This window comes from Crinia signifera, chromosome 1, assembly GCF_055691185.1.
Source record: "Crinia signifera chromosome 1, ASM5569118v1, whole genome shotgun sequence".
NCBI classification, from domain to species: domain Eukaryota; kingdom Metazoa; phylum Chordata; class Amphibia; order Anura; family Myobatrachidae; genus Crinia; species Crinia signifera.
In genome coordinates, this window is record NC_139217.1 from 456713871 (window position 1) to 456740671 (window position 26801).

At 43.2% G+C, this 26801-nt stretch overlaps 1 protein-coding gene across 1 annotated transcript in view; it reads left to right on the top strand.

Moving 5' to 3' along the window:
• Positions 1-26801, top strand: part of DCC (DCC netrin 1 receptor) — a 611994-nt gene that overhangs the window by 454953 nt on the left and 130240 nt on the right. Inside the window, exons 9-10 of the mRNA XM_083151819.1 lie at positions 3638-3792; positions 23325-23473. Of these exons, the coding sequence (XP_083007945.1) occupies positions 3638-3792; positions 23325-23473 (304 nt within the window). The remainder of the gene's footprint in view (positions 1-3637; positions 3793-23324; positions 23474-26801) is intronic.

Here is a 26801-nt window from a genome sequence, read left to right on the forward strand (position 1 = left end):
CGCGCGCCCCCTTCCGACAGATGGTGGGTCCTGTCGATTCTATCACCAGCCCCCGCAAGCATGAGAGGGGCTCCATCTGTACTCTCATGTAGACAATCTCTGCTTGTGTAGCTGCTGTGGAACTACAGCTACCAGCAAGGCCAACAACCAGGACTTAAGGCCCCATACACTACAGCGATTTAGGCCAATTTCACCCATTCCTGACGATTAGGGACGAGAAATCAGCCCAAATCGGATGCCTTTGTTGTCCCCTCGGGTCCGATGCCCGGTCCCGCGCGCATTGGACCTGATTCAGGTTCAACCTCCAACCCCCCTTCCGGCGGCGGGAACAGGGCTAATTTGCGATACATCACATGTTAAAGGACCACATGCGATCCTGTCGCTCCAGCTATGTCTATATGAGGGGTGTAACTATTGTATAGTGGGTATACCGGGTGCCATTGTTTTGGGGCCCAGAGGGGCCCAATTTTTCAGATTTGCCAGCTAAGCAATTAGATCTGAACCAGTGTCCTGCCTGTATTGGGTGACTACATTTCAGGGGCACTGTAATGGGGCACAATATAAAATGTAGATGCTACAGTGTGGCATAATGTGAACAGGAGGGCACTCTAATGCAGCACAATATGAATAGGGGGCACAGTAATGGGGCACAATATAAAATGTAGATGCTACTGTGTGGCATAATGTGAACAGGAGGGCACTATAATGTGGCGCAATATGAATAGGGGGCACTGTAATGTGGGATAATATGATCTGCTCATTGCCCTATAATATTTCATAATAACAACCAAAGCACTGTAATGTGTCCCAATATAAAATGTAGATGCTACAGTGTGGCACAATATGAATAGGGGGCACTGAAATGTGGTATATTGGGAACTGGGGACACTGTAATGTGGGATAATATGAATAGAGGGCACTGTAATGCGGTATATTGGGAACTGGGGACACTGTAATGTGGGATAATACAGTATGATTTGCTCATTGCACTATAATATTTCATAATAACAACCAAAACACTGTAATGTGTCCCAATAAAAAATGTAGATGCTATAGTGTGGCATAATGTGAGCAGGAGGTCACTTTAATTTGGCACAATATGAGCAGACAGCAATGTAATGTGGTTTATGAGGAACAGGGGACACTGTATTATTGGAAGCTCTGTATGTCAATGTAGCAGGACAAGTCTAGTACAAGCTGACGCCACCTGCTACATTAACGATCCAAGCTGCATCCCCGAACATAGCATCGGAGCACATGCAATACAATCTGGGTTGTGCAATCCGTCCATTGTAGTTTCCCGCAAGAGATCCTGCAGCTTTATACAGAAAATGCAGACTCGCATCTGTTGGACCGGTAAATCCCGCATTACGCCTCTCTCCGCCAGGTTACGCACGTTCTAAAAAGAGCATCACACATTAACCGAAAAAAAAAAAAAAAAACACTGTGTGTCGTGCCCAAAAATTATTACACAATAAATAGCGATGCGATACCAGGAGAAATAGCTATTTACTTTTTAATTATATCCCTGCTATGGAGAACATTTTTCGGCATCATCTCAGTTACATTCAAAGAGCGGTAACATCCTACTGACCTCGCTGCAAATGTCCTTTCATGCTATCATGATCTTGTCATGTCAGGCTTTATAGCAGAGATCAACACCGGTAAATGATATAGCAGGATGCTCCTTTTATCAAGGAAAAGTGGCTATTAGATCTGAGGTGCCACCATGGTCTCCGTCACCTTCTGTCACTTGTTACAGTGGATGGAAGATGTATGCTATTAGCACATATCTAGGTAAAGACAGGGCCGCTGAAAGGATTCTAGCTTACCACATTACACCGGCCTTCAATTCAAATATGCAACAGTGATGGTTAATAAAAGACTACTTATAGCCAGTGACGTTGAGAGGGAGGAGCGGGTACTTATTACCCAGGCCCGTGGGGAGGCTAGTTCCCCTCCCCCTCCCTCGTTACAGGAAGCTGGGTAGTGCAGAGAGAGATGACAGGATGCATGCCACAGCACAGCCTCTCTCCCCAGCTCAGCAAACGCTGCTCAGTGCCGTGTGCTGAGCTGGGGAGAGAGACAGCTGCTGCGGCAGCCTGTAATCTTGGTCTCTCTGTGTATGCAATGAGGATCCTGCACCCCGCACAAATTTCAGGGTTTTATTCCACGGGGACATGGCCACACCGCCTCCGGAAGACACACCTCCACCTGGTGGCCACGTCCCTTCTATTTTATGGGGGCCCAGATGACCTGTTGGCCGTCTGGCTTTAGGACCCCATTGACAAACAAGCTCAGGATATTGGAGCACGCTGCGCACTGCCGCTGTCTTCCTAGCTTCCTAGCTGTGCTGGGCTAGCCGAGCGGTGGCACCGTTCTAGCCAACACTGGCAATGGACTTGTCACTGATAATGTTTGGTCTCCTGTCCCCGCCACAAGTGATTCCGCTGGTTGTCAGGCAGCGTTGCTTGTTTACAGGTGAATCACCCTGTGGTGCCCGCCCCCTGTCCCCTCTACTCCTTCTCTTTCTTTAGAGGGGATCCGATTGCTCGACAGTAATGAGGCCACCAATCAATAGGTCAACCTCTATTGGTCAACAGTCAATAGGTTGACACATGGAAACGGCCAATGGGCTTTAGGTCAACATTGTCAACGGTCGACGCACGCAAAAGGTCAACATGAAAATTGTTGTGAAACGTGAAATATGTGCATGCGCAGACCCCCCACCATCAGAACGAGGCCGAATTCAGACTTGGCCAAACAGGACTGAATCGGCCCCTTTATTTTCTAATTTCTTCTTCTATCAAGAGTTTGAAGAGTCTAAAAAGACTTGATGTCCACTTTTATTGTTCACACTAATACATTTTCTCATTTTTATTAAATCGCATGAGTACATGTTTACCAGCTGAGACTTGCTAAGGGATGCGCTAAGATTTGGGCACATAGACAAGATTGTTGGACCAGTAATAATGAGCTACTTTCATATTATTTTAGATAAAACAAAAGCGTATCTGGTAGAAAAAGTTGTACTGTTAAAATAGACTTAAACAAATGGTTTCTTCAGTGCTAATCTATTTGATACCTACATGTTTCGAAATATTTTGCATAATATAACCTTGGCAACCACAGTCACGTGAAATGTGACGCTTGTTTATTTATTTATTTATTAACAGTTACTTATATAGCGCAGCATATTCCGTTGCGCTTTACATAGGGGACAGTGATACAAAAAAACAGGGTATTTACAGAAGTCAAAATGTAGGAGGGCCCTGCTCGCAAGCTATAGCTTGTTTGCAGATGCAGTCATGTACTGTAAATGTCACAAATGGAGACATGGGGTATTTATGAAGGGTTGCAGTGCAGCAAGGGAGCACCAAACTTGGCCATGCCACCTAGCTTTGGGGTGCAGATAATCTCCTGGTAGCCTTGGTTATACAACAACTAAAATCACCACTCTTACAAGATCTTAGCCATGTTGCAAAAATCCAATGACTATTTCATATTTTATTTGCGATGAACTGTAAGAAACATTTGCATTTCAATGCTTTTTTTTACAGTTTATTTTAAATGAACTTTGTTACTGAGATAAAGTGATTACACCTCGCTGATGTTCTAATTAGCTGCTTTCTTGTAGGGAACGGGCACAGAACACGTCACAGCCGGTCGCCCTGCAGCTAACGGTGGGGAACCTGAAGCCAGATGAGACCTACTCTTTCCGTGTTGTAGCTTACAATGAATTTGGACCAGGGGAAAGCTCACAGCCGGTCAAAGTTGCTACACAACCTGAATGTAAGTACGCAGATATCCGTGAGAAGAACCAGTACTGGGATAGACAGGAGAAGCTCACTTTGGATTAGTTTGGCCTTGTATCTGTTGGGGAAAATATTTTGAAATTATTATTATTGTCCATTTATAGGACACTACAAAGTATACGCAGCGCTATTCAAGAATTGGAATAGAATACTGTACTGTAAATAACCAAACAAAACGAATATAAATGTAAAATGGATAAAATAGACATAACAAGGGCCAAAAAGCTAACAGAGAAAAAAAGTAAATAATCAATGAAAATACAATTCTTATGCTATGTACACATGGAGGGTGATTCAGCAAGGCTCGCTAAGCAGCAGTCCCTCGCTGCTTAGCAAGCCCATAAACACCTCCAGCCAGCCGCCGAATCCCCTCAGTACCATGCGAAGGAATGTAGGAGACCACAACGCCCTCACATGAGGCCTGCCCCCAGCCCTCCCTCCCCGCAGCGAACTGTACGGCGAGTGTGTAACTCTCCGAAGCCTGTTTGGAATGCAGGAGTGGCGTTCCCTGTTTGGTGCGGGTGGCTGACGTCACTACGATGAAAATGAGCAGGTGATTGGCCGGGCGGCGTTAGTGAGCCTTGCTGAATGGGTCCTTAGTGTTTTTTTTTAAATAACAGCCATCATTTTACGAGTTGGATGGAATTATTTTCTTTTACAGTGAAAGATATAAATCTTTACAAGCTCGTCTTCTCTTCTTCGCTTTTTGTAAATTATAATTTTATTAAAGTCCAATAACTCGTCCTTGCAATCAGACGGCCATAATCTTCCTATACCACATGGAGGGAGCAGAATAATCGCTTATTGTTTCATTTTAGCACATCTTCAGAATGTCAGAAACACTAATTAAAAAGTGAATGTTTTTTTTGTTGTTGTTATTTCATTGAACGAGTAAATGTCGAATAATTTATTCTTTGGATAAAAGAATGAAAAAAACTCAAATCTTGCGATAATCTTCATTTACTTTCTTATTTTCGCACATCCAGGAGATTAATTGCGCCGCTCGGTGTCATATATTGTCACTTTGTTTAATGTGTAACAACACTGATTATTAGCCGGGCGACGTACTTAGGTTTATTTGTTTCTGCATAAGATGATAGAACTAAATAACAGTTTATACTTGTTTGCTTGTATCAGCCTAATCCTTTTGACTTTAAAATAAACACGTTTGTCGCCATTCTGTAGGGTGTAGAAATCGGAATAATTTGATTTAAATATAGAAATCGGGGCTTCTGGGAGCGACGGGTCCCCTAGCCAGGGGTGTACTAATGGCCTGATTCAGAGATTTACGTTAATGCCGCCGCAGCTGCAAATAAGTGCGCGGGGATGGTCTGAAAATATGTAAATGCTGCTGCCTGGATTCGCAGTGAGACGCTCAATGCCGGCTTGCAAGTCCCAGCGGCTGCGTACAAAGATGATGCAGCATTTGCATTATTGCGGCTCACTGTGACCCGGCTCATTGCCGGGTTGCTGATGTCAGCCAGGGGACAAGGCGGAGCGGCGGCACTTCAGACGGGGGAGTAGGCAGCACTAAGGTGACGCTGCCGCCTCCTCCGTAGGAGTGAACGGGACTCGGGTCGCTCGACCCAGGTTACACGTTCACACTAACCAGCAACCCAGGTAAAACCCTTCAGAATACCGTGTTGCTGGGCCCGGGTTTTTCCTATTGGCCCTTTCACAACGCACAGAGACCCGGATCGGACCCAAGTTATTTGTGCGGAGTAATCTAGCAGTCAGCCAATAGTCACTTCAATGCGTAAAAGTCAGGTTTGTGTACAGGCCCTGAGCCGGGCCCCCTACTCTCTCGCCAACAGCACAAATGTCTGTGGTCTACTACCATACACAGATCTCTGGGAAAATACATGGCGGCCATCTTCCCTGTGCTTTTCCTACTGCGTATGTGCAGGTGACTAGGAGAATGGCCACCATGTAATTTATACAGTGATTAAAAAAATGTGTGTGCAGTGGAACGGGCAGGTACTCTTTATATGTGGCTGTATGAGGGGCCTGGCAGGGTCCCGGGACCCCCGTGCTCCGTTGCTGACAGACATATGTTCAGCAACCTATCCCCCCAGCCAGCACAAGGCACACGCTGCTGTGTAACGGGGAGAGAGCCTTCGGCATTCAGTCCTCAGGGCAGCAGAAATCCTGGCGGGCTCAAGTACTTATTATGGGAGGCGTGGCCTTGTTATGGGAGGCATGGCCATACACCCTTAGAATAAAATGCAGCTACTGCACACCCTGAACTCCTCTATGGATAAGTCACTTCCCCTACTGTTATATTCTTACCCCAGTGAACCTACAGGGGAACATTTCATCCAACAGACCGGCTTCCCGCACTCTGTACAGCTCTAGAATTATGACCTCTAGAGAAACTCTCCTCTTAAATCTCCGCCCATGCATTGCATTAAATGTGGAAGCACTATGACACATGGACCTGCACTATATATTTATATGATATACGGAGGGCGGTCAGCCAACTATTGATTTTAATTTTTATTGTTCCACTTTTTCACGTTGCTTCTACATTTCTTGGACTGTTAATAAAGCTGTACCTTTGTATTATATTGGATGCTTAAAATTATTGCCTTTGGGATTTTTTTGTTTATATATATTATATATAGAGTACTGTATCATATCCTGGACACAACTCACATTGACATGTACAGTAATTGTATGTACAGCTCTTGAACTATGTATAGACCAACTTTCATTATGTGCTTTACAGGGGGTTGGGATCATTGGGTCTACAGCATGATGGTCAACAGTCATTAGGTTGACATGGGAAAAGGTCAACATGGGTCTAGGTCGACATGGGAAAAGGTCGACATGGGAAAAGGTCGAAAGGTCATTAGTTCGACAGGTCGTTAGTTCGACAGGTCATTAGTTCGACAATGTCTATGTCGAGTCAAAAGGTCGACATGGGGTTTTTCACTGTTTTTGACCAGTTAGTCAACACAGTCGACATGGACACAGTTTAAAGTGCACCGCTGTGCTCGCGATGCGTCGGGCACACTATTTTATTCTCCCACCTCGCCCTAGTGGATGGTAGGGCATGAAATACTGCCTGTCGGCACATGTCGGCTCAAAAAACAGTGAAAAAACCCATGTCGACCTAGACATTGTCGAACTAATGACATGTCGAACTGACGACCTGTCGAACTAATGGCCTTTTGACCTAAAACCACGTCGACCTTTTCCTATGTCGACCTACACCCATGTCGAACTTTCCCATGTCGACCTAATGGTGTCGACCTAATGACTTTCGACCATCATGCTGTAGACCAAATGACCGCATCCCTTTACAAGAAACCCTATTGTTATGCATATAGGGGCCCTCCCATGGCACCTACTCTTCTCCCATTGGGAGTCCCCTACACAATCTAGAAGGTCCCCCTAGCAGGTTAACTCTGCCCCGCCGAACAAACGCCCTCACCCCTGCTGAGCGAATCCCCGCACTAGCATGGGAGCACATGTATACACTTATACATCAGCTCGCATGCAGCTGGTGCTCACCTTTCTGGTTCTGGCCTTCCTCTCCGTGATATCATGACATCACATGTATGTTTGTACAAATATGCCAGCCTGGGTAACAATTTTTTGGCTGTGCCCACAAGTAAAGCCTAGATCTGGAACATACATTAATGAGTTAATTCTGGTTGACACGCTGACCATTGAATTGAATGATTTTGCGGGCTCTCACAGATGTAAGACACCTCTCTGATGTCTTACACATACTTGCCGACTTTAAAATTTGCCTCTCCGGGAGAAGCCCGGAGAGGACAGCCGGATCTCTTGGTCAGGGGGCGGGGACAAGCCTGATGACTCAAAGCCCCGCCCCCAATCCATGTAAACACCCCGATTCCCGGGTCGGATAGTAGGGGGCGGGGCTAAAATGATGCAAAATGATGGGATTTGCGTCATTTTAGTCCCGCCCCCTCCCACGGACCCGCGAATTTCGGCATTTATTTCCAGCGGCTCCGGGGCTCTGGGGGGCATGCGGGAGACTTGCCCACCTTTCCGGGGGGCCGGGAGGGGAGCCCGATTTTCGGGATCCTCCCGGCCATTCCGGGAGGGTAGGCAAGCATGGTCTTAGATCTGCGGGCACTATGTACAGGAAGCGGGTGGCCAGCTGACACCTGCTTTCATGCGCGTAAAAGTATATGCACATACGTAGTCGCCCACCATCGCTCCCCTGCGCGAACACGTAGGGGAGTGGGGTGATTAGGATCACTCCCTAAGTCAGTTTGTTGCTATGCAACCCACTAAAAGAAACACCGCTTAACATCTGACTAATCTGGTTTTACCAACGTCATTCTTACCAGTGCACTGCTGCATAAACTAGGGCATTGGAACATCATTTATGTGCCCAAACAACTTGGCCAACTTCTGCTCCCGCCCAAGTGGCCATCTTGTCTTCTAAATCTACAGGCATTGGTGGAAGTCATGGCAGCACCAGAAAGTGTGTCTTGGGATGCTTTGAACTCTGTAAACAAGCCCAATGCTTTAATATATACTATCACCGTATAAAACACCAGCTGCTCTTTTTTTGTTGGAGCCACAGACGTCCAATCGATACGCTGGTCAATAACATCACCTAAAGCTTTTTAGTCTGTCATCGCTAGCAATACCGCTGAGTGTGATGGATGCACCGCAAGGCATTGTGGGCCTTTTCAACTCCAGCGAAGGGATAAGAAAGGGTTTGTTAATGTATCAGCCAGATAATCACTCAGTGGAATGGGGCTGCGTTGTGCAATGGCGTTGGAGGCTGCGCCTGTTTTCCCTGCAGGCCTGTCTGCACCCAGCTGTTTCCAGCAGTCTTTCTGTGACACTTTTCCATTCAGCGGCACAGATAGCTTAACAGGGGGATGGCATTGGTTCAAGAACATTTGGGATCATTTTAAAAGACGAACAATCAGGTGCTCGGCTTATACGATGCTAATCAGTGTAGCATTACCTGCTCCTCTGTACTACTTCAATTCGGAAATAGCATTGTGTTCGGTTTTTTTGTTCTCATCTGAGCAAGTGTTTACACACCGCAGGAGTCAGGCTAATTATGATTGTTGGGGTTTTGTGGCAGATTTCTTTTATTGTTATTTAACATTTTATTGACGTTTACTGTTACTACACAAGCTAAAAGCATGAGGACGAAGCTTTGTTTTCAAAGGGCCAGCACGTTACGCAGTGCCTACTAATCCATATCAGACCTTCCCCTTGTAGCCGGGGTTGCAGCGAGCTCAGATAGTCGTGCGCCCCCCCCCCCCCGTACTGATGGTATTAGCAAAAAAAAAGTATTCTTTATTTGTAGCTTATTTTTTGTTTTGATTAAATAGTTACATATCCTGTGATTTTAAAACACTGAGACTGATTCAGTGCCGAACGCCCGGCTCCAACCCCACCCGATTCCCTCGGTACCATGATTCCTCTCCCCTTTGGAAATAAAAGTTAGTCTAAACCGACTTTTATCTCCGTCGGTTCCCCTGCTACCGCCACCTGCACACCCATGACCCTCCCTGCCCGCTGTGAACCCCCCCCCTTTACGTCTACCTAGATATACAGTATTATACCACACCTTAAGGCAATAGGATATTTAAAAAAAAATATATATATATATATATATATATATATATATATATATAGGCAAAAAGCCTACCAGAGATAGGTAAGAACACTCGCCAAAAAGAAACAACTGAAAATACTCCTAGTTGTTTTCAAATATAAACACAGAGTCAAAATAAAAAGAGGTTATTTAACCTGTATCTTAGATCCATCTTCCGACGTTTCGGTCAGCCACAGTGACCTTTGTCAAGGAATGGAAACAAGGGGGCAACAATGCTGCACAGTAGTCTGGAGACAACGGGACCAATTCCCAGGAGAGGGGAAGCCACAAACTGCAAACCCCTGTGTCTGGCTATTTATACCTAAAAATACTGACGTGTTTGGCGCCATTGCGCCACTCGTTCCGGGCCGTGGAACGCAAGCATAAGCTGCTTCCGGCCCTTGGAACGCATGCGCCGCACTTCCGGTGCTTCCGGGAGTTGCGGCCAGGACAACTCAAGAAAAAACATTAAATCATGCGGAGATGGTGTCGATAACGGTAGCGCCGCAACGGGTGCTGCCGTCCCACCATCCCCAGTAATCAATACACTCAAGGCATCATTATGCCGCGCTCTCAACATTGTGAGGAGCTGCGGTCGAATCATCTGAGACAATGATGTCAGCATTCAGTAACCATAGTGATGGGGGTGGCTCCACAGCGGGAATAGCCTCCCCCTCACCATTATGTCACTGAGGGGACACATTGATAGGTATAAGCCGGGCACGTAACATGACAGGCCGGTGAACAACAGAGGACTCCCCCATCATACACTTTGTAAAACCACATGCGACAAATACTTAAACATAAATGAAATTGAAACAAAGACAGTGTCTTGGCATCCATATGAGATGCTATCGGTGTGCCATCCTTGTATGCACAGGACACACATGATCGGCTGGATGATCGGAAAAGAACCAAGTTTTAGTGATGGTGGGAGCGGTGCCACATCAGGTACCATGATTCCTCTCCCCTTTGGAAATAAAAGTTAGTCTAAACCGACTTTTATCTCCGTCGGTTCCCCTGCTACCGCCACCTGCACACCCATGACCCTCCCTGCCGGCTGTGAACCCCCCCCCTACCCCTTTACGTCTACCTAGATATACAGTATTATACCACACCTTAAGGCAATAGGATATTTAAAAAAAAAAATATATATATATATATATATATATATATATATATAATATATTTTTTTAATCCTATACTCACAGTACAGAGGCTCCGATTCATACTCGATCACTGCTGAGCAAATTTGCTGAGGCTATTGATCAGGTACTGCCGCCGCGCTATAGTGTAATCCTGCCTTGCGAATTAATGTGCGTGCTGTTCGAATAGATGTGTACGCATTTGTAAGCTGCTCACCATTTTCCAAGTGCGAATGGGAGTCATAGGAAAAAAGTAGCAGTAATTAATTGCTGGAAGTCGTCACACAGCCGCGTTAAGGCCCATCTGCATGTACAGTGCATCATTAATCGGTCACTGCGTGTATTCGCACAGCAGCAATCAGGGCTGAATCGGGCCCTGGGTCCTGAAAGCAATTATGGAATAAACTGGAGCACAACTTAACGTATGTCGTTAATCATCCCCTTACTCATTCCGAACACAAGTAAATAGGGAATTACGGAATGCACATGTGCATTTTATTAATCATGGTAATTAGAAAACAGAAGACGCGGCATTTGTCTTTCCTGCTGTTATAGTACACACAATGGGTTCTCATTGTGGATTGAAAGTTTGCAGTTAGTAGATTATTGCTAATTCTACGAACATAACTCAACAATCCCAACTCGTCTGTAAACCTTGTTGTTTTTTTCCCTCATTTCATGTTCATTTAGGCACGACATAATCAAATGGGATTTATCAATTAAAATGAAGGCAAAGGATCTCATTTTCTAGAGCTTTAGAACACGCTGGATTTGTTCTTTAATTGAAGTCATTCTCAAACTTCTACTCAATAATTTAATGCGGACATCTATTTGTCTTTCTCTATTTATCTCCCGAGTAGACGGATTCTGCCAAGAAGTTAATGAACTCCTTATCTTTCAAATTCTGAAAATGAAAGAAACTTAATACAAACTGTGACTCAATCACTTGCGAAGCATCACCCTGATCAGCAGACAGATAGGGTACAGTAAATTGCTCTTTATCGGTCGTATTATAAATAATCTTGCCCCATAAGATTAAAGATACTGGAGCCATCGCTTGATGGCAAAAAAAATTATAACGCTGTTTAATAAGATATATATGGCCTCTTCTGTGCAAACCGCAGATGTTTTCTTAGGCGTTAGACATTTTGCGGAGTTCTACCGGATCATACACTTGATAAACAATTAAATAAAAATTATTATATTATATCATGAAATCTGTCCTGCTGTATTTGCAGTTTTGAACTAATAATTAACTCACAAAAAGAATTCTGCATTTTTATATTTTTATTTGATGCTGCAAAATACTTAGAGGTAAGTATACTATAATAGCCTGCACATTGCATGTAGCAGTTGTGCAGTGTATGGAATTATGTAATTGGTGCAGAGAACTGTAGAATGTGGAGCTGTGAACAAGCTTAGTTGTGTTATTGGGGGGGTTGGTTCTGGGTTAGGAGCAAAGCAGCAAAAAGTAACTGTATCAGGAACAAACCATGCTGCTATGCAAAGGAGCAGATGCATTTATTGTTTTTCGCATGCATGGTAAATATTGGTTGCTTTTGCATGTAGCCCATAAAATGCTGGACGGCTGTATATCTATTACATTGTCATTTAGATTTGCATTTACAATATGCTACTCGCAAATGTAAAAGTAAATCTTTCTGAAAATTATCACTCCAACCCACCTAGGAATTAGCCCCTGTACCTCTTATTTCTCTCAGGGGTAAAATTACTAAGATGGGAGTTCTATTATCTTCTAGAAGGTGTGAAATAAATAAGAAGTAGAACCTTAATAGGTTGCTCAATAGAACTCCCATCTTAGTAAATGTATTTCTCTCCCTCTCCCTCTCCCTCTCCCTCTCCCTCTCCCTCTCCTCTCTCTCTCTCTCTCTCTCTCTCTCTCTCTCTCTCTCTCTCTCTCTCATGTATCAAGCTTCAAAAAGTGATAAAATGGAGGGTTAGAAACAACCAGCCAATCAGCTCATAACTGTAATTTTTTTCAAACCCAGTCGGTAACATGGCAGTTAGGGGCTGGATGTTTATCACTCTCCATTTTATCATGTGATACATCTGGCCCTGAGTCTGTCTGCCCCTCTCTCTCTCTGTCTTTCTTTGTCTCCGTCTCTCTCTTCTCTCTCTCGCTCGTTTTGCATATGTGGGACCATGTGAAATTGACTGTAAAACAATTGCCGTTAATCCAAAGTTGTGTAAATTGTACTCACATTTAACACAGAAAGTGATTTCCCCTTCAATCAATAGGACAAACTTGTAACAAGCGCGTTTAAAAGGTTATCAGCTCTGGGCTGGAAATACCAAAATGCAGAAGGTTTGTTATATATATTATTATTGAGCTGGTTAGTTTGTGGGTCATTCGTGTGTACTGTAGCTGGCTGATGGCGGAATGGAGAAAGTATAACAAAAGCAAAGATCTAAACTAGTAAAATAAAGTTATTTGTTGCTCTGGGCACAACACCTCCCTTTCTCATTGCACCGATTAAAAATATTCCTCTCCCAGTGCAATACTCTCTTTACACAATACGGTATGCCACATGGAATTAAGCGAAAATCACATTATGCCACATGGAATGTGCCAAAATTCACATTTTGCCACAGAGAATGCACCAAAATTCGCATTCTGCCACACAGAATGAGCTGAAATTCAAATTTTGCCTCACAGTGTGAGCCAAAATTTACATTCTGCCACACATTATAAGCCAAATTCACATTCTGCCACACATTATAAGCCAAATTTCACATTTTGCCACACAGAATGTGCCGAAATTCACATACTGCCACACAGTATGAGCCAAAATCCACATTATGCCACATGAAATGCGCTGAAATTCACATACTGCCACACAGTATGAAGCAAAATCCACATTATGCCACACAGAATGCACTGAAGTTCACATACTGCCACACAGTATTAGCCAAAATCCACATTATGCCACACAGAATGCGCTGAAATTCACTTTCTGCCACATGGAATGTGCCGAAATTTACATTCTGCCACACAGAATGTAACAAAATTCACATTCTGGGTCCAGCTTACTGGCATGCCACTTAACCTCCACGCTGACACTGAGCACTCCCACCTCTGATCCGATGCACGTCTTCACAAGTGACGTACCAATATCTGGTTCACAAGTGTGTGAGGCACATTTTATTAGGGGGTGCACCGTCAAAGAGGTGTCCCTAGCACCACCTATTAGGCGTGTCTAACACCACCCATTCGGTGTGTTTAACAGGGTCAATCAGGCATTTACCATTATCTGTTGGCACTCTACAATATAAAAAGTCACTCCGGCACACCATAATCTCCTGCCTATTTCAGTTTTAATCTTCTAATTACTTAACAGTAAATGCAAATAAAGTCACAAACATATATGGATGACGCAGGAACAGCATGTGGTGATATGACAATGGTCTAGTACAAGTAATAATGCAAAACAAACATAATTGATTGATTGGCGCTTCTTTTAATGGAATACACAATTCTAAAAAGCAAAAGTCATCGGTAAAAGGTACTGCTGGTAATGCTAGGGGCCAGGAAGTGTACATAAGGGTGGGCACAAAATTAAGGGGTGCCCCTAACACTCAATGTACGCACGCCTATGTTCACACAAGTGCATATATAGTAGGTTTGATGTGCTGATTATACACAAATATCCTTGTTTGTCAGACAACCTTTCAAGTATACAGTCAGTGGCGTTGCTACGTTTTGGCCCCCCCCCCTGCCGACGCCCCGCTAAACACCCCTACCCCCCACCCCCCCCGCCGCCGCCCATGCAAACCCCCCCTCAATCCCCCACAGCCACAGCCTTACCTATCGCACTGGTCCCGGCGGCTCCGTTCTTCTGCTGAGGACCACCAGAATATGGCCGCCCCCATACAGCAGACAGTTTCAGAGAACTGTGTGCTATATGGGGGCGGCCATTTTGTGGTGGTCCTCAGCAGAAGAACTGAGCCGCCGGGACCAGCGCGATAGGAAAGTCTGCGGGGGATTGGGGGGGGTTTAACTATAGCACCGCAGCCCCCGGCTCCCCCACATGCACAGCGCCCCCCTCGGTGGCGGGGGCTGCTGTGCTATAGTTACGCCGCTGTATACAGTAGTATTAAAAATGTTGAAAACTCATGTCATTCACACTTGTAAAATATACAAATAGAGGGAAGTAACACATTAGAGGTTGCATTGCCGTAAACTTGCCAATGGCTCCACATTTGCTGGGCATCGGACTTACAGTATCACCCGCCCCGGATGACGGAAATGTGCTTATGATTTGCGCTTCCTTAAATGAGTGAAAACTTCTAAATGTGGTCTCACACCGAAGCCAGTGATGTCACACAGAGGGGAAAGGACTGCAGCAGTATAGCCACAGATAAATGCTCCGCTGTCGCCTGGACGGTATAGGAGTTTGGTAAATTAATAGCTACTGTAAAATATGCATTCATTTCAATCAGCAAGTTAATTAGCAAGGATGTAGAATTTCCTTTTAATCCATGAATCTTTTCCTGAGGTCATCAGCAGATCAGTTTCCTCCTATATTTCACAACTTATTATAGGAGACGAAACATCCTTTATGTGCTAGGCTAAATCTCTGGCAAGAGCATTGCTCTTCTTTTCTTGGTTAACTTTACAATAAAAATTAAAGAAGCCTATACAGTTATTTATGATCAATGCAACCTTTACCTGTGTAAAGGTAATACTATTAGTTTACTATATAACTGCCTAGTGTGTGCCCAGCTCTAGAACTCAAATTCAAACTCATCTCAGTCCCTCTCACCCCAGTCCTCAAAAACTCCTCCCCTTTATACATTCCGTCTCACACTCTCTCCCACCCCACTCGCTCTCTTAATGAGTGTTGCCTCCCATGCATGACTCCAGGATTTCTCCCATTTCATCACCCTTTGGAATGCCCTCCGAACATCTATCCGCCCTCCTCCCCGTCTTCAGATGTGCACTCAAAACTCATTGCCTTAGCTAAGCCTATCACCCCCTTCTCCTCCTAAATTTCTGGCATCAACAGTGCCCAGTTTAGGTCAATTTAGAAAATGAGCATGACCCCTCTCTCCTGCCATGTTGGTATCCAGATGGCTGACAGTGTTTTTGTCAAAAGTCAATAGCTCAACACCGAAAGGTCAACATGCATTTTTGGGGATTTTTTTTTCTTTCATTTTTGAAAAACTTTTTGAAATCTTTTTTTTTTTTTTACCATTCATGTGGACACAGATTGGGAACTGTAACGTGGCTGGAAGCGATTGGACACATTACAGTAATTGGGGGTCCACGTGTTCAAGTGTTGACGTTGACACAAAAAAGTGGAAAACTCATGTTAAACTTTTTGAATGCCTACATTTTCGAATGTCGATTTCTGATTTTGTCACCCTTCTGTCAATGTCAACTTCCTCCATACCTCCAGTATGTACTGTGTCCTGGATATGCCTTACATATTAAAGACAATAAAAACATTTTGGTCTATTTCCAGTGTTATCTGTGGAGGTTCCAGTCATTTTGTAGGGTTCGCAGGTGATAAATGGGGTTTCCGCTTACAATAGTCATACGGATATTAATAGCTACATTAATCACTTTCTGTAGCACCCAAGTTTTCCGTAGACTTGATAAATGGATCCTACTGCGTAGTGACATAGTAACGCAGTAAGTACATTTAGTAAAATAATAAATAGTTTTTATTGCACGGCTTGTAATTTACATATTGCTTCATCCTATTATTATAATTGCCTTTATTTTATTACAACTCCAGTTATAGAAAAATAACATATTATTACTTTAATGAATCTTCATTTTATACTGATTTACTAGTATTATTATAATGCTGAAAATGTTGCTGTTCTGGACAGTATTTTAGTAGAAGCGTGTAAGGTGCCCATACATAATGGTAATTTCACTACTATTTGGCCGGTTTTCTTTCAATTCCTGGAGAGAAATCGTATGAAAGTGTGAATATCGCAACACTATAGATATATTGCATCACCTTCCTCCGACAGGCGTGGCTGGCATCGTATCGTATGCAAAAGACTGCATATGGGCCCTTATTCTGATTGAGTTGGACGGCTGCGTGTTCGGTCAGATAGCCGATGTATTGTGCTTGCGCATGTGCAGAGCCGTTTCTGCGCATGTGCGAACGCCGCACATGTCCGAATACGGCGTGAATTCCTTACATAAAACGATATGGTAATGAGCTGTTTTGGCTCATTACCATATGCGTACTCCCCGCATTTCATGGGCGTTCCCATGAACGCTGGGCGTACATATGGTAATCCGTCCGTGACGCACGTGTGGGGGGCAGACAGCTGACATAGCCGGATGCCAGCTGCCCGCCCATATCCCTGCTTCCGCACTGAGAAATGTCCAAGTGGTCTGGAGCACTTGGAGCTGTCTGACCGCTCGGTCCATCATTCGATGGTCGGTGACCATAAGAGGATGGGGAAGGTTCCCACAGATGGGGGAGTTGTTCACATGAAACTTCCACATGCGTAAGCTCTGCATCTTCCCGCATTCGGACGGTGTGAGCGATCCGTACGGTAGGTGGGGCTAAGAACACTCAGTGGCCGTCCGAAAATACACATCCATTATCCAACTAGAAAAAGGGCCATGGTGTATTGTATGCAGTCGTGCCACCTGAGAGGTTCCTGAGTGCTTCAAGAGGAATCACGGGTGACTTCCCATCTCTGAGTAGTTCTCGTGTATGGCCACCTTTAAGGTGTGTACACATGGTGCAATTGCCTTGCTATTTGATCCCGATTCGATCAGGATCGAATCGCATGGCAAGGCGAACGCATTCAAATTAGAGTATATCGTACAGATCTGTACGATATAGTCTTGTCTATTTTTCAAATTGTCCTCAATTTCCATTCAATTTCATTTCGAATTTGCTTACATAAATCAAATAGAAAAATAGACCACATCGAACTGTGTGTACGGGGAATTACTAATATTTACTAATGGGATAAAGGAAATGGTTAAAGAGACTTTACAGTACCGTACGGAGATCCTGTTGTTCTTTTATATATAATATCTAGCCCACAATTTCCCATCGATTTGTGTTAATGCAGGAATATTTTTAAATATCGCAGCTTTTATTTCTTTATCTCTTTCATTTTGTTCATCGCCTTGGTTATTGGGTTTGGACGTAAAAAGCTTTTATTTCGTATCTTTTTATAGCACATTACATGAGCAGAATTTCCTAATCACTGGGATTATTTATAGAAGCCTTTTACACTCGCTTTTGTTATACGCCGATAATGGGTCGTACCGTCAAGCGTCAGATTAAACACAGACCTACTGAATTCATGACAGGTCAATGGGTCTATTGTCACCTACAGCGCAGATTTGAGGGGCATAAAAATAAAGACTACAAATTAGAGTAATGAATAAATAAGATTAACACCATTCGCTTATTAGCATTATTGTTATTGCTGACGTAAATAGCGTAATAACCAGTGACACAGGGAGGCACAGACTGAGAATTCTAAAGATGTCTGTTCCAAGGTATGACCGTGGTGGAATAGATAAAGGATAACAGAATCCTACCAGGGAACATGTATCTACAGTATGTCACACTAGTCTTCAGGTCTGGAATACACGTTGTAGTACTAATATACTTATAAATAAAAACCAACCATTCAGTCCTGCACCTGCATTGTGTACCAGGCAGCGGTACACCATTCACTTATTCATTTAAAGATCGCGGGCTAAATGTACAATGTATGTACACAAACACAATACAAACCATTAGTAAATTCTCATGACACATACAGAAAAGATTTGTAAAAATGCATTAGCAAATGTTTACTACATTATGATTGGAGTAAATGCAAGAGGATTTAATATATAAATGAAGAATGACAAATGTATTAAATATTTAACCATATACAGGCATCTACTAGATATATATAACCATATACAGACATCTACTGTAGTTGCTATCTACTTGCGTTTTCCTTCATGTTTATTGAAATTCATTTTGAATAAACATAACTGCAATTATCGGATATATTAATTGTCTTAGAACCTTTTCATTATCATTTATCATTCCTGTAACTGATAATAGCTGTGATTTAATTCTGCATTTTGAGCATTGTAACCATTATTTATGGCAGGAATTCAATGTATTCAGTCTTTATTATTTTAATACGTACATTATCATCATTATAATACATTTTAAATGGTATAACATTATAGATATTTGATCACTGTCATTTCTTCTATTATGAAAAATGTCCCCGCTAATGTATGTACTAACTAACTCGCTGGGACATTGACTCATTCACTGTCTCAGGATGAAACTTTCACATTTTCGAAAGACTCAGCCTGTTCATGTGCATGGGACTAGTTTCCGGAGCAGGATGGAGAGGGATCAAAAGATCCCTCTCCTCAGAAAATGCCTCCGTAGGCATAAAAAGCAGTATACAGTACACCAAAGGGGTCCAAGTACACAGAGGACAGTCCATAGTCCCTATAAATAATAGGGACTATAAATAGGGATTGTGGTCTGCATCACTGATTAGTCTTTTCTTTTGCATATTTTGGCATTTGGCTTATGGTACAGGGAAACTCAGTTTTATCACTTGTTGATAAATGGGTCCCATAAAATGATCTCATTGGGCGGGATTTACTAAGCCTTGAAATGTGATAAAATGGAGAGTGATAAACCACCAAACCATCAGCTCCTAACTGACATTTTTCAAACGCATCTTGTAACATGGCAGTAGGGAGATGATTGGTTGGTATTCTCTCTCTCTCTCTCTCTCTCTCTCTCGCTCCACTTTATCACTTTATGGAGCTTAATACATATGGCCCAAAATGAGTGCTAAAACTCATTGCATATGATAAATTGTGTTCCAGTCAATGTGTCCCTAACTGTCATTTGTTCAACAACAAATTGTCATATATTTGCAAAATGACAGTTGTGGGGCTGATAGGCTGGAGCACCATTTATAAGGGTGCCGGACGGGGTCCCGACAGTCAGGATCCCGACAGTCGTTAACCCGATGTCGGTCTCCCAACTGTTAAAACACAGACGCCAGGTTCCCGCCGGCCACCGGCTATTCTCCCTCATGGTGAGCGCAGCCACGCTCTCTGAGTCCGGCCAGTCAGGATCTCAACATCGGGCTAATGACTGTCGGGATCCCGACTGTCGGAACGGCGTACCACACCCCATTTATAATGCCCAAAGAGTTTTATCACTCGTTGATCAATGGTTTTATTATCAACAACCCCGATATATGTACTAAGGAGATGATTCTGGTTGGTTTGCAAAAGCAAACTCTTTCTTTAATGGACAAAACCTTGTGCACTGCAGGTGGGGCAGATGTAACATGCAGAGAGAGTTCGATTTGGGTGAGTTATTGTGTTTCTGTGCAGGGTAAATACTGGCTGCTTTATTTTTACATTGCAATTTAGATTTCAGTTTCAACACCCCCCACCCAAATGTAACTCTCTCAGCACATGTTACATCTGCCCCACCTGCAGTGCAGCATGGTATTGCCCATTTTGAGAACAAATTTAGATAGAGGTTTAGTCAGAGACGTCACAAAAGCCATAACAGGTGCGATGCCGTAATGATAATATAACAACCATGCAAGTGTTCGGATAAATTCTGTACTTTCCATTGATAACCTACAGTATGACTACAGACTTACTGTAGATCGCCTTGTAATATACAGCACAACTTGCGCAGTGGTACAGGCACGATATTACGGCGAGCTGCGGTAATTCTATTCCTGGTCTCTTATGCTGCTTTCAGACTGCAAAACTGGCTTTGACCAGGTATTTTAAACGTTTCTAAAAACGGGTCTGCCAGCTAAAACCCCTTTCACACCGCATCTCTTTAAACGGAATTTCAGTGCAGGTTTTGGGGGAGATTCTCTAAGCTAAAAATGCGGTAAAAACCCCGTTATCAGGGTTTTTACCGCATTTTGGGATGCTGTAAGCATCCCCCGCCGGTTTACCGCGGCGGGGGGCATCGCCAGAAAAATCTGGCGATGCCCCATAGCCAATGGGCTTCTATTGCAACCCTCCGCCGCCCCGCGCCGACCCCCCGCCGCCCCGCATCGCCCCCTCCCCCTTCACCTGTGTCCGGGCAGCACAGCGCAGTGCTGCCCGGACCTGTGACCTCCTCCCTGCACTGATCCTCTTCCGGGTGCAGGGAGGAGGAGAGCCCGGCACAGCAGCAGCAGCAACGCCGGGTGTGGGAGGGAGGGGAGAGCCGCCGGGACCTGCTGGGACCCGGCGACTCTCACCGCAAAGGACAGCTCTTAACGCAAGAGCTGTCCTTTGCCTTAATTATCGCATATGTTACAGCATATGCGATAATTAAATATGCGATGGGCGGCGAAGGGGGGCGGAGATTCTTAGAGAATCTCCCCCTTTGTCCTTAAACGGTATTTCAATGCAGTTTTTGTTCCTTCACAACACTGAGACCGTTTGAACCCATAGAAAACAGTGGATGAAAAAAAATGGGTCTGAAACGGGAAGGACCCTGCTTTATTACCGTTTAGAAATACCAGGTCTGAAAGGGGCATTATAGACGTAGAGATTAGAAGCAAGAGAAAGCTAAAACAATTACAAAGCAATGTGCTCTAGAGAATGGTTCTTCAGCATATATTATACACACACACACACACCCCCCCCGCAGTGAGGAGAGGTTAATCACATTCAGAAAGTTTACACGATGTACAGTATGGAAATCACGCTACTTGCATATATGTAACTCACATACAACAAAACAGCTCTTTAAAATGATTAATTTTACATAGAAACACGTGGCGCAGTCAGATCATCTGCTCGCGGGCGCTGATAAATCTTCCAGGGTCTGACTTTGCATTTCGCATTGTTTTGTTGGAGGAATTTATTTATTTTTGTTCTTTTTAATGGGCCAAAAAAATCCAATTAACTAGAAAAACTTTCACTTTTATTTAATGCATTGTCTTAGAGGTTGTTTATCAGAATTCCAGGATGATGACTGGGGTAGGGGAGGGGGAGGCCACGGAACATATGTTACAGCTACAGACCCTGTTATTTTGTTTTAGGAAACTATGGAGGTTATTCTGGTTCACTCGCAAAGGCAATTCACTCTCCAATGGACAACCATATGCACTGCAGGTGGGGCAGATGTAACATGTGCAAAGAGAGTTAGAATTGGGAGGGGTTTGTACTTCAAACTGATGTCTACATTGCAGTGTAAAAATAAAGCAGACAGTATTTTCCCGGCACAGAAACAATAAAACACCCAAATCTAACTCTCTCTCTGCACATGTTACATCAACCCCACCTGCAGTACTCATGGTTTTGTCCATTAGAGAGTGAATTTGCCTTTGCGAGTGAACCAGAATAACCCACTACAGTATGTACAGGTTATTGGTGAGTGTTGGTGAAATCCTTTTAGAGGCAATATCCTCGCCGTGATCGTTTTACCGTTAGTTTTGGAAAAAGCGGTCTTGTACTTCTAAAAAGTATTTGTTTCTGTATATTTTTGGAATGTTTGTTTTAGAAAAACAATCTACATTTGTTTGTCAAATTTCAGTATTTTTTTGGGTGCAATTTTTTCATTTTTTTTTTATCCTACAAAAAGGTCAAATTTAGCCTAATTTATGATGTAAATGAATCCTATCTATATTTGTTATACGTGAATGTCCTTTTTGTGCCTTTGAAACCTTTTTTTTCAATATATGTTTATTGAATTTTTGAAGACAAACTCACAATGAGCAAGGAACAGAAATCCAAATAGCTTCGGAGTTCCATCTCAAACCAGAATAAATACTCATAAATCTAACTAGGTAAATGGTCTCCGTTAAATACAAAATGAGCTCTCTAACAATAGCGAACACACACAACAAAAACCATATAAGAAGACAAAGACAGGACAATAAAGAGGGGGAGGGAAAGAAAAGGGATGACATTAAGGGCGGAAAGGTTGGAGTACCATACCCATTGCATCCAGATCCTAAACTAACTTAGCAGTATAAGCTATGGACAATTTAAATTCAAACCAAGACAACCAGGTGGAACTGAACTCCTGGTGTTTCCCTACACTGAGGCGGAGATCTTCCATGTCCATATAAAGGTCTGTCCTAGAGAACCATTCCTTCAGCGATGGTGGGGTCATGGATTTCCAATGGACAGGAATGATTGCTTTTACAGCAGTTAAGGAATTTAAGCAAGGATTTTTTGTAAGTAGCTAGGGGGGCCAGGAAGTATGTTTAAGAGCGAAATGTGCCAATGTGATAGTGCCACATTACAAGGCTTTGGTGAGACCGCACTTGGAATATTGTGTTCAGTTCTGGGCACCGCACCTTAAAAAGGACATAAATAAATTGGAACAGGTACAGAGAAGGGCGACTAAGCTAGTAAAACGTCTCAAATTACTAGAATACACAGATAGGTTAACCAGGCCGAATATGTTTTCACTGGAGAAACGGAGGTTGAGAGGTGATATGATTAGTGTGTTCAAATACAGGATTGGGAATCATATGGAACTGGGAGATGATTGGTCACTAGCAGGCCTATACTTAGGACACACGGGCATGTACTGAGGCTCGAGGAAGAGAAATTCTGTACTGAATTAAGAAGAGGATTCTTCACCATTAGAGCAGTAACATTCTGGAACTCATTGCCGGTGGGGGTGATTACAGCAACTACTGTTAATGAATTTAAATTTTAGTTTTTTGTAATCAGGTTTTATTTTAGGTGCACAGATCCACTGAGCCAGACTAAAACCATTCTGCATAATTATTTTCTTGCAGTGCAAGTGCCAGGACCCGTAGAGAACCTCCAAGTAATTTCTACCTCACCTACCTCGATCCTGATCTCATGGGAACCTCCAGCCTACGCCAACGGCCCTGTCCAAGGCTACAGATTACTTTGTACAGAGACTATTTCAGGGAGAGAACAGGTTAGTGTACAACATGTCAATATGTAATATGTTTGCTGAAAATAAAAGAATACATAGTAAAAGATGGTTCTGAAGCTGGGGTTCTATACAAGCTTACAGAATTTCATATAATCTTTTCTGCCACTTCTGGTTATTGAAGATAAATACCGCTTGCTGACGGCGTCTGAGCCCATAGGTTGTAGACCCAGGTAAGTAATATCAAACATTTAAAAGTGCTAAACCAGACAGAAAAGCAACAGAAGATTAATTTTAGGCCTGGTGAAGTGATAAAGTAGAAGGCGATAACGCACCAGCCAATCAGCTTAACTTTTTCAAACCCAGCCTTTAACATGACAGCTGATTGGCTGGTGCCTAATCCCCTTCTACTTTATCACTTCACCATGGTAATTACATCTGCCCCTGTATCAGTTGATTGGAATTTCCATAAAGCATTATAATATTTTTTGAATGTTCGAACATTATACTTTAGGACGACAATAATCTTATTGTGGAATAGACATGAGTTTAATGTTTTAGGCAAATTTGTAGTTTCTACGGCTACCAGTGTTCAAGGTCATCAAAACACAGTTCATATACTGTAAGTACAGTTCCTTGTGTTTTTCGAATGACAATTTCTATTGGCAATGTTACATTTACAACTTGAGCAAATGTGCTTTAAAAGCACCTGTTTTTTCAACCTTATGATTCATTTCTGAACTCGTATATATGTTTTTACCATTCTGAGAATATTTGTAGATGTAATTTATTGTAAATCCCATGTATAAAACTACGGGAGGTTGAGGAGCTGATGCAGAGTTCGAATCAATTCAGTTGCTTCTCCCACCTGAAGCGACGCAGCTGGCCGTCAACAAGATATCAAGTGTACAGAGCTCAGCTAGGGCACGTTGTCAGAATTGTTGGCTGTGCACACTTGGTGTTTTGAACCGTCAATAGAGCTGTTGCAAGGGTGTACTTGTGATGATGACAGATAGGAAATCCGAGTGTTAAAACTTATACACATTTCCTGTGTCCACGCAGTTGCAGTCGGCTAGCATTTTACTTTGGCCCTTAGTTGTCCTCACTGTTTGCAAAATGATTTATATAAGACTTTCTACTTGCTGTATTTCTTCCCTCTGGGAGAAGCTGGGGGTTAAATACAGCTGACCCCTGATGGGGCAGAGGTTGGACTCTTCACATTATTAAGAAGAGTTGGGGCCAAAATGATACAATATTTGTCATTTTGACCCCGATCACTCTTAATGATGTGAAGTGTACAACCCAGGGGTAGAACTCTGGGAGACAATGGATTCATCTACCGCCGGCCTCCTGCTCCCAAGGGGGCACCTCTTCTCTCCTGTGAGTTTAAATCTGCTAATTGAAAGCCGTCGATATTGCGTCTGTGGCTGAGAACTGAAATATATATATGTGCTCTCTCTATATATATATATATATATACAGATAAACATATATATTTCAGGATATATATATATATATATTGTTTGTGTGTATGCGGGGGGCACCAGTATATATTTGCCTCTGGACAACTGGGACGAACTTACACCACTGGTACAAATCTTCATCCAGCAGAGGTCAGATGTATCTAGACCGAGATTTGTGTAATACTTATCCCACCATTATACTGGTCAGGATGTGCAAGCACCATTTACTCTTTCAAGAGAACTCCCCAAAAGTTTGGGAATAGGAGTCTTCTGGCAGCGGCATTTAAAGAGATAAGGAGGCCCGTGAGCAGCCTCCTCTGTCCGGGCCGACCTCTCTGATGGCAGTTGCCCATTGTTATAGAATCTGAGCACTGAGGGTGGTCAGACACTAATGCACATGCGAAGATCTCCGGAAAAATGGCACCTTGGACATTTTTCCAATGATTACCCCAGCGCTGACATCGTCACTGTGGGACTCCAGAGGTATAAGTATTAAAACAGATGGGTGCAATGTGTGCAGTGAGGGCCCCTAATTTTAGGGGCCTGTGTGTACTACACACAATGCACCCATTATAAATATGTCTGGCTACTTTGCGTTGGTGGCCATCTTTGGAGGGACGCATGGCCTCTAATGCTGACAGAGACTCTGTGCTTCCACGGCGCCAATACCCCATGCAATTTAAATATTTAACTCCTCCTGGGCTACAAACATTTAACCCCTATGGCAATAAACATGTAATCCCCCCTGGCAAGGAGCATGGAACCCTCTATGGCAACAAGCATATAATCCCCCTGGCAACGAGCATGGAACCCCTATGGTAATGAGCATACAAGCCCCCTTAGCAACAAGCATGTAATCCCCCTGGCAATGAGCATTGTTGTTTGAATACATCACTTTACCAATGTCTCTGAGTGCCGCTGCCTTATTTCTCCCATCTGTCTATTCTAGCACAGAGGGCACTGGAGCGACACTGTCTCTCATCGGGAGTGCTGGACCACTTGTATATACATATATATATATATATAAATAAAGAAGGTGGTATGGCTTCTGCGCCTCCAGTGTTCTAAAACAATCGGTGCTACAACAATCCTTCTAGGAATATATAAATGCGCGTACCATATATATATATATATATATATATATATATATATATATATATACATACATACATACATACATAAAATTACTGCAAATTGTATCACCCTGACGAAAATGCACCAGCATTGAAACGTTGGTAAAGTCCTGGCTGTGTGTCGTGTATTTATTTATCCTGAGTGCCGCCTGCAAACCTGTATTGTATTTAGGAGACACTGTGTGTGTAGTCCTATCCCGAGGAAGGCAACAGGAGCAGTTATCTGCAGATTGTCAGTGAGTGCCAGAACACTTGGATATATATATATATTTTGTATCCCAATTGCACACTGAATGAGAAAATAACTACATATTGATCAGATAATCCCAGTATTAGGGACCCCCAGTGGCAGAGAGGCCTTGACGCACGGCCTGGGGGCTTAGCCCTATATCTGCAGATATATGCAACCAACATCTCTGCATTATCTGATCAATATGTAGTTATTTTCTCATTCAGTGTGCAATTGGGATACAAAATGTTTTTTTTCCTAGACAGAATTACCCCTCCCTTTTGGCACCTGAATGACACACCTCTGATTGAGCAGCTTACCAACCAAAATATATATATATATACAGGGCTATTTTTGTGCAGGCTCTAGCAGGAACTGTGGCCCTTATTCTAGTTCACTCTTTCTGACAAAATATTTGTTAGATGGACAAAACCATGTGCACTGCAGGTGAGGCAGGTGTTACTTGTGCAGAGATAATTAGATTTGGGTTGGGTTTTACACCTGCCTCACCTGCAGTGCACATGGTTTTGTCCATCTAACAAATATTT